The sequence below is a fragment of the Peromyscus californicus genome, unplaced genomic scaffold, assembly GCF_007827085.1.
Source record: "Peromyscus californicus insignis strain IS unplaced genomic scaffold, ASM782708v3 Scaffold_11__1_contigs__length_118956290, whole genome shotgun sequence".
Lineage (NCBI taxonomy): Eukaryota > Metazoa > Chordata > Mammalia > Rodentia > Cricetidae > Peromyscus > Peromyscus californicus.
The window spans coordinates 75,009,842-75,019,265 of NW_026294402.1; the positions used below are offsets into that span (position 1 = coordinate 75,009,842).

At 37.1% G+C, this 9,424-nt stretch overlaps 1 protein-coding gene across 1 annotated transcript in view; it reads left to right on the plus strand.

The window, feature by feature from the left end:
- The window catches only part of Senp6 (SUMO specific peptidase 6), a gene marked incomplete at its 5' end in the record, with an annotated part of 78,980 nt that extends 71,932 nt beyond the window's left edge, over positions 1-7,048 (plus strand). The window contains 3 exons of the mRNA XM_052730305.1: positions 171-239; positions 331-481; positions 1,641-7,048. Of these exons, the coding sequence (XP_052586265.1) occupies positions 171-239; positions 331-481; positions 1,641-1,847 (427 nt within the window). The remainder of the gene's footprint in view (positions 1-170; positions 240-330; positions 482-1,640) is intronic.
- Positions 7,049-9,424: the final 2,376 nt, after the last annotated feature.

Consider the following 9,424-nt stretch of genomic DNA (forward strand, 5'->3'; position numbering starts at 1 on the left):
TTACCATAGATACCTAAATTTCTGTCTGTGAGGTTTGCTTTCCTTCCTGAGTATTTACTGAAACAAAAGAAAATTTCAAGGTTTTTAATAGTATTGATGCATTATTTTAAATTTTCTTGTGCATATATAACATTATAACTCATTTAACTTTTATTATTTCTATCCTGCAGACCTTGTATCCTACTTATGGACTCACTCAGAGGCCCATCTAGGTCAAATGTTGTCAAAATTCTAAGAGAGTAAGTTCAAAACTGTAAACTGCTTGTTTGATACACTGTAGCCGAGGCAGTGTTTACATGTGTGTGTGTTGGTACCTGTGCGTTGTTGTAGGTATTTAGAAGTGGAATGGGAGGTTAAAAAAGGAAGCAAACGAAGTTTTTCCAAAGATGTTATGAGAGGTTCCAACCCGAAAGTTCCACAGCAGAACAACTTCAGCGACTGTGGCGTGTACATACTGCAGTATGTAGAGAGCTTTTTTGAGGTGAGTTTCAGTTCATGGTTATCTGTGAAATAATGAAATAGGTATTTGTATTTCATGTAATGAACACAATAAGAAAATAATTCATCTTAAAAATGATTGTAAAGAACAAAATCTCCCAAGTTAGACACACACACACACACACACACACACACACACACACACACACACACACACACACACACACACACACACACACCTTCCTCTCAAGCCTTTAGAATCTCATCTCCTCCCTACCTTTACATTGAAAGCTTTCTTCCCCTCAGCACCCTTTCTACTATTCCTTCCTCACTCTCATCCTGCAGCATGGCTTCCACATGCCTCTCTTGGAACTCTTTACATTCCCTTGACTCCTTCTTAACCACTGTTCACTGAATGAACCACTGAATCCCTTGTAAAGTCACGTGTGTACATTACTGCATTCCTGCTGCCACTTTCCAAGTCCAGCATGCTGGTGTCATTCTGAGCTGCTACACCAGATTCTCATGCCTTCTGCCTTCTGCTCATCACAGTCCTTTTCCAGAAACTTATCAGGTTACTCTCATCACCTTTATACTTGGTGGCTCCCTGGTGCTCTTGAGCTAAAGAACAAACCCTTCTGGTGGCCTACACTGTACTTTGGCCAGTTGAAAGTCAGTCTGTTTCTTGCTGTGCCGTGTCTCCAAGCCTTGAAGCTCACTCCCCAATCCTCTGTTAGTCTGTGGCTGGCTAACTACATCTAAATGGCAGGCCGATGGTGTTTGTTCTCAATGCACTGCCTACCTCCTGTCACAGTGTTGGCTGAGGTCAACTGTCTTTATCTAGCATGGTGCTGGCCTTCTTTCTTAGGCAGGGCCTGAGAGTAAAGGCTTGTGTTTTGCAGCCGTGGAGACTCTTAGCAGCTCTCAGTTCTGCTGTTGCACAAACAACTACAAACTGTGAATTTGTTTGCTTCTGCTTAAACAAGAACTTTATTGCAGAAATAGGGTATGGGCAGTACTCAGCCCAATAACTGTAGTTACCAGCCTCTAATCTAGACAGTAAGCTTTATAAGCCAATACTGTTTTTATCTCCAGTGGCTAACTCAGTGAATAGATACTGATACTTAACTTCTGAGTGTTGTAGTTGAAATTAAAATGTTACCCATTATAATTTTCTAACAAGCTTTTAATCTTATTTTCAGAATCCAATACTAAATTTTGAGCTACCTATGAATTTGGTGAACTGGTTTCCTCCTCCTAGAATGAAAACAAAAAGAGAAGAAATCCGAAACATAATTCTGAAGCTTCAGGAAGAACAGAGTAAAGAGAAGCTGCTGAAGGCCCCTTCCTCAACAGAGACAGCCTTCGGGGAGGGAGCCGAGCAGTATACCAGCAGTGTCTCAGAGTGACCAGGAGCTTCAGAGCTCACGTGGCGTGCAACTTTGGTTACAGACAGTAAAGAGCCGACGTGCTCACTACTCAGAGGTTTGGGAATGTTAATGCTGTAAAAATGTCACATAAGTAATTTCCAAAGGAGTATGTATTAAGTAAAAGTCTGTAAATATGTTAATGAGGCCAATTTTTCCAACATTTATAATTATTTTTTTCACTTTTAGGAAACCTTTGTTATGTATTTTCTGTTAATAGTACTAAAACTGCAACTTCTAAACACAAATAAACTATTTATAGGAGGAAATGATTAATTTGATATTCTTTAGTGAACTTGTATAATTCCTCAGAGTGTGATTTTATTTCATGGGAATATATATGTGTCTATGTTTTTTTTTTAACCTCTGTTCTAAAATACTCAGAAATGTGAAAATATAATTGTCAGAGACATTTTAAACTAAAAATGCATCTTTATATGCTTGCATACAAGAAAAATTAACATCTTTTCAATTCACACTCGTTGAGTGTGTTCAGAGAAACCCCAAAATGTAATAAATATTTATAATTGTACACAGATACTTAAACACTATTAAGAGCAATCAAAGACAATGCGCCTTGACTTCTAGTGAAGTCTGACTAACTGCACTGGCACCCACTCTGCGACTCAGGTGAAAACTGTCCTGGCAAGTGCAGCTGGAATCTCAGATACCCAATACGACCTTTGTATTATCTTACGGTATGCTGCAACCTGTATGGTAGAACTAGGTAAGAAACCGTTTTAATCTGGGTAAACACAGGAATTCAAATAGGAACTTATTTTTGGTAACTTCTGCTATTTTTTCATTATTTTGTTCTCATTGTTTTGATAAAGTATCAGACCTTTAGCTTGAGTTTTTCTGTGTAAATTACTTTAAAATGCAAAGATCCTCTCTTTAATTGCATAGTGCAGCAAAAGCTCTTATTTTGAGTTTTCCATTTAGGTTGAGAAAATGTGAGGCTAGGCCTGTAGTTCAGTAGAATGCATGCTTAACAAGCTGGAGGCCTCTGGTTTCAACCCCCAGTAGCAAACAAAAATAGAAAAATGTGAAGCTTTTAAAGCCACATTTGTAATTCTTGTAGAGCTCCCTTCTATATGTAGAAACTATTATTTTCTCAAATGAATGGTATCTATTTCTTTCAGGTTAAGTGCAAGACTTAAAATATATGCTTTAAGTCATTTTTGTTAGTGAATTTTTTAATGCCCATATAACAAAAAAAGTGATAATAAAAGGTCATTTTATCATCATCTGTTTTATTTCTAATGTGGCCATCTCTGGCACTGTGAGCCACAATTTAGACTGTTAATGAGTTTAGTGAAGTTCTGGGAAAGATTTGGCATGGGTGAGAATGGTAACAGATAACTTGAGGCTCTAGTACAGATCAAAACAAGTGCAAGGAAAGTCACCATTAGTGCCATCAACTATGTGTGTCTGTTTTACTTTGGCCTAGCTTAACTCTTATTTCTGATTATTTCTTTTCAGTAAGACTTGACAACTGCTAGGCGGTATAATTAGCTCAGATATGTAAGACAAGAGTTTTCTAAAGTTTTATTCCTAACTGAAAAAGCCAAAATGTTTTTGTTCTCTAGTGAAGACCAAAAAACAAAACAAAGGAATTAAAAAACAAAAACTTTAATAGAAAGTATAAATAAGATTGGCAAACTTTAGTTTTTAAATGAACTCTATTTTGCCAAAATTTGAGGGAACTGGAAAAGTTAGTGTAAGGACCAGGTATACTGGCACATGCCAGTTAATGCCACCTGCTTAGGGGTTGAGGTACTTGACCACTTGACCCTGAGTCGGGGAGTTCAAGGTCAGCCCGCAGTATGGTGAGACACTGTCTCAAACTAAAACTATCCTAAAAGCTTGTGGTGTTTTTTTTTGTTTTGTTTTGTTTTTTGTTTTGATTCTTAATAGCTATATTTTATAGTGTTAGATAACTTGTTAAGGTAAAATTACAGCTTGTTCCTAGGGCTAATTCTGGTCAATATTTTTTGTTTCAACATGAAAAATAAAGATTGTATAAATAGTTTAAAGTGGAGATCTACCTAAGAATGTGTGATTAGTATAAGCAGTGTGACAGAACTTTGCAGTCAGAAGTCTGTCATTGACACCAGAACTGCATGAGGCTATCTGGTGACTTCACTAATTAGATAGAGCTGCTGTATTGGTTTTCTTGTTGGATAGAATAACAGCTAATCATTTTTAGAAGAGTTTTAGATTACTTGCATAAAATTTGTATGTGTCTGAGCTCCTGGTAGTTTAGGAGGGAAGGTGTTGGTTAGCCAGTCCCGCCCGCCCCTTTGGCGTCACTGACATGCTTTCTTCAGACAGCCGAGAACGTGATGGAGTTCCTTCAGTTTCACTCAAACCTGAAACAGTTAGCTTTTCTTTGCATGCAGCTTGTGCTTAACTGAGTCAATTAAATGTGGATGGTTTTATTTGACAGCATAAAATGATTTGCTTTGTGTTTTGTCTCCAAAATGAATTTAGTATTTTTCTCTGTGAAGCCTATTTGTAGTCTCTGAAGGCTGTGTTCAGATAGAAAGTACATAACTGCTGTGTGGAGTGAGGGCAGGAAACAGGATTGTCAGGGCACTCTGTAGAGCAGCAGTTCTGTGTCCAGGATCAGCTGTGGAGAACAGCTTCAAGCAAATTAAACAGATTTCTCCACAGGACTTCTCCAAGTCTTTGGTGTGGATATGTAGGATTATTAAGTAAAATTACAGACCACTATATATAATTGGCCATATCTTCTGTTCCAAGAACTCCTAGAGTAAACAACTTAAGATATTTTGTGAACTGACTTTAAGAGAAGATTGTTTTGAAGCTGATTTGAGGATTTAAAAACAATTTTTTTCAATAGTTGAGTTTATTATTTAGAATTTTGAAAATAAATAAATGGGCATTGGTGAAATAAAGTTTTATGAGAAGCTTTTTTTGTAACCATTAGGAAAATAACTTTTGTAAGGAAAAGGTTACAAATTAATTTTTTCACGTTAATGAGTTGATTTAGGGAAAAGAGAATTGATATCTTTTGTAAAGTCATCAAATCCCAACAAACACGAGAATAGAAATCCTGTAAAGCTATGGAAGTGAATTGAAAGGCTGTTTGCAGGCTGCTCCCTTACCTCTGAACCTCTTACCTTCAGAAGGTTAAACTTCCTTCTGACTTCCACTCCATCTTTTATGTTAGAACTAAATTGTAATTGGTGAACTTCATGTTTTTCTTCCATCAAAATCTGTGCAAAAAAGTATTCTTTTGTAAGCTGGAATCGTTTTATTAACATTTTGAATATTTTAAACTTGTCTTACTGAAAGTTGTTCAAAGTTATAATAAAACATGTTATCATAATTAGCTTTATACAAATAACAGAAGACTTTAATTAGATTTTAAAAGTCTTTAAACATTCAGTGTTTTGAGCACCTAGTACATAGTATAGGACCAGATAGATACCATCTTCCTGCTTCACAGTGTGGTGGGAAACAACAGTCATTGGCTTTACAAATGAGTACCAGCCATGAAAGAGTGTGTCTAAAGAGTAATCTCAGGGTTGGTCTCAGAAGGTTAGAGACTTCCTGAAGGGGTAACATTTGAACCACTGGTGGTAGTCTAGAAGAGGAAGAGTAAAGTCTGTGAAATAGAAAGAAAGATGCTTTGGCTTAAAAGGATAATCACTTCACTGATAAAGCATGTACTGAATGCTAGACATTGTGTAGATCATTTTAGATAAATGAATGCACTTCCTTAATGATCTTAGGAGATTCATGTACTGCTAGTACTTCCAGTTTGTGAGACAGATAAGTCCCCAAGAAAGTCTCTTGAATTCACAGTGTTAATCAAAGTTGCTAGGTTAACCTGTACTTGATAAAATTAGGTACAAATAAGATACTAGTGATTTTGTAGAGATGTACTGTGGTAGAGTCTTGATCTCTGAAGTGGGATGTAAGGGGCTGCTCTGAATAAGCTATTTTTAAATGATGTGTAAACATTTGTATAGTTTCTTAGAATGCCTTGTGCAAGCTAATCATGCAGGGCCTTGTAGCCATGTTCAAGATCTTGATCATTACTGAGAAAAGTTACGGAAGCATTTCGGACAGGAGTAACACAATCAAATATGCATGCAGAAAAGAGCGTGTATTAATGAAAATGGGACCAGAATGAAAGCAGTCTTGTCATGAAACTGAGTTCTCAAGGTGAGGCATGGAATAATACATCAGTGTGGTAGGAATGTTGGAAAGACACAGTGGCCCCATTTGAAGTGTTCCTCTTAGGAATATGCAACAAGAACTCGAAAGCTGTTCTTTATCCCAATCAGAAAAGATTCAAAGGCCACACAAGCATATACTGCTGAAAATAGAAAAAGTGATTAATGTTAGACATTACTAACATAAGTGGTAAAAGCCAAATCATTCCTAAAACTTGAGACACTACCAAAGAGATAGAGCATTAATTTTTTAGACAAAACTTTCTATTTTTAAGTACAAACCTCATGAAAAGAAGGTGTAAAATTAGAATTAAATACCAACGTTCCTTCACAGAAAAAGACTAGGTGGGTCTAATTTGAGAGCAACTCATGCTTGATCTAGTTATGCAAGATCTCCAAACTCTAAGCTACCCAAGTGCTTGCATAGTTCTATGCCCTGACTTGGCGCTCCCTGTCCTCTTCTGTCAGCTGACTGGACCCAAGGAAAGAGCAGGCAAAGGAAACAAAACAGGACTTAGTGGAGCAGATCTAAGTATTGGGAATTTAGGTTGAAAATAGGGAAGAATTTGCATATTGGAAGGAAAGAAGATGGTAAGTGGCGGTCTAATAAATGGCCTCATTTCTAAGAAGGATTTCCTTATTTTAACCTCTGAAATAAGACTGTATCTTATCAAATAAATTTGACTTTGTCTCAAAATTAATGGAAATCATAAACGTAAGTTGCCAAGCCTGGTCCCTGACTCAAGTGTGTAGTGCAGTCTACAAATTTACAACCCTAACAGATCATAGGCAAGAGCACACTTGAGGACCACTGGTACGCATGACTTCTTAGTGACGTTGCAGTCAGCTGTGGAAGGCTTGATGCACCAAGCATCCCCACAGTGGCTTGCTGAAGTACTGTATGATCTTGTCTTCTCCTACCTGTGTTTTATACCTGAACTGAGACATGTAATTAAAGTTTTGATTTTTTTTTTATTATGCTCTGAACTTTTCTTTCCTACCTCTTTTGTGGTTTCCCCATATTCATAATATTTTTCTATGCATTTATATAATAAATGTATTAAAATACAATTTTCTTATAAAACTAGGATAACTTTTATAAACACTTTATAGAATCTTGTCTCAGCAGTGTCTCATGGAAATTATTTAGCCTTGTCTCGCTCTGTTCACCACTCTAGTTTTGCCTGTGCTATAGAAACATTTCCAGAACCTTTACAAAAAAAAAATCACCTTTCTTTGATCATGATATCAGTCCAGAGATGCGAAGGGGAAGGAGGGGAGCTGTGCTTATTTGTTGTCGCTCTATCTGATGCAGCTCCTTTCCTTCTTCAGAGTGGGAAGGGAAGCTGGTGGGCAGCAGGTCAGCTCAAAGCTCCCACCTACCCAGTAGAAGCCATGTTGCTGCCCTTCACAGTCTACACACGTCTGCACCTTCTAGCTTCTGTTGAACAGCAAAGCTTGCTTTTACCATTTCTCCAGGAGAGGAAGATTGTTTTGTGACTTCCACAGTAGTGGGCATTCTGTCTCTAGTTTTTCCCTAAAGGTGTTCATTCTTTATCTTCAAGTCCTGTATGCAAAGCTCCTCTTTGTTGCTACCATTACTCTCCTCTGTCGCTGGTTTGGATGGTCTTTGCCGACAGTGTCTGACTTTGTACAGAGCACATCGCCATTTGCTACAGATGTGTAGGGGCTTGTTGTATAGGGGCTGCACTAGCAGGGTGTCCTGCTCCAACTTCCCAGCTACTGGTATCATAAGCCTATATAACCCATACCTGGCTACAAATCTACGTTTTCATTCATTATCATTTATCTAGTAGATTTCATGTATTTTCCATAGCAGAATTTTTTATTTTCATACATTATTTGATTTTTAAAACTTGGTTAAGGAGCTCTTTTTTGACTTGAGGTAGTGCACATTGGCAAATAATTCTTAAAAAGATTTTAAATTGTAAGTAATGAAACATTTATTTCTGTATATGGCAAAAGATATGGTTGTTTTATTCAAAAAAGTTTCTTGAAGACTTTAGTTTGTGCCAGCACCATTTATTAAATATCCTGCTTTACATTTAACTTATAATTCTCATGCTAAATTACTGAGATTTCTGAAATTTCTACTTTTTAAAACTTGGTCTACACATTTCATTAAGCCTGGTCTATAGGACAATGAAAATGCGAAAAGAGGTTATAGATTTAAACATCCTATTAGACAAGGAATGAAAAATGAGAGGTAAAAACTAGTGTTAAAATAGGACATCCAAGGGGCGGGGGTTTAGCTCAGTGGTAGAGCGCGCAGGGCCCTGGGTTCGGTCCTCAGCTCTGGAAAAAAAAAAAACAACAAAATAGAACAGCCAAGCTGGGCAATGGTGGCGCACGCCTTTAATCCCAGCACTTGGGAGGCAGAGGCAGACAGAGCTCCAAGTTTGAGGCCAGCCTGGTCTACAGAGCGAGTTCAGGACAGTCAAGACTACATGGAGAACCCTGTTTAAAAAAAAAAAAGATAGACAGACAGAACCATCAAATGTATTTTGTTCAACAAAGAAAACACAGAATCAGTGAACTGGAGTTATTCCACCATGTTAACATACTCCCTCCAAAACTCAAATCTAGTTTTTAAAAAGATATACATAATAAATTCTTGAGCCTAATGATAAAAAATTAATTTCAAAGGAAAAGAGTTGTGTCTAAGACACAAAAAAAGCTTAAAAAATGAGACATCAGCTTATAACACTGTGACCACAACTTGAAAGCATCAGAACAGGTTCAAGAAGCAAGAGTTTGGCTAGAATATCCACACTTAGAAGGTGCTGGCAAAAATGTCAAGAGCCTATACCAGAAACGTGCACCAAGTAGATCAGTTCATCTGTTTAAACTTTGAGGCAACATCAAATTGTTCCAGGCCATAAAAGCTCTTGAAAGTATGACAATTCATCTATGAAACCCATCTACCTATCATAAAAAGTTCTAGAGGAGGTGGGAGTCAAAAGCAAGGAGACAGGACGAGCGTGTAGCTCAGTTACCAAGCATGTGAGAAGTTCTGGACTTGCTCCCCAGCACTGGATGGAGAGAATGTAAAGAAGTAACAATGTACTACACGTAAGTGTTGTAAAACACTTAAAACCATTTAATGTAAAATTAGGTACAGTCTTTTACAGCAAATGTACTAAGAAAATTTCAGGGAGAAAATGGAACATTTATTTCCATTTGGACTTTTTAAAAGATAATAGAACACATAAGAGAATCAGATACAGTGCCTGGATAAATACACCCAAAGTTAATTCTGACAATGAGAATGTAGAAAAATAATTGGAAAAGAAAAAAAAACTGTAAATGCGATTATGAATGAAACTAACA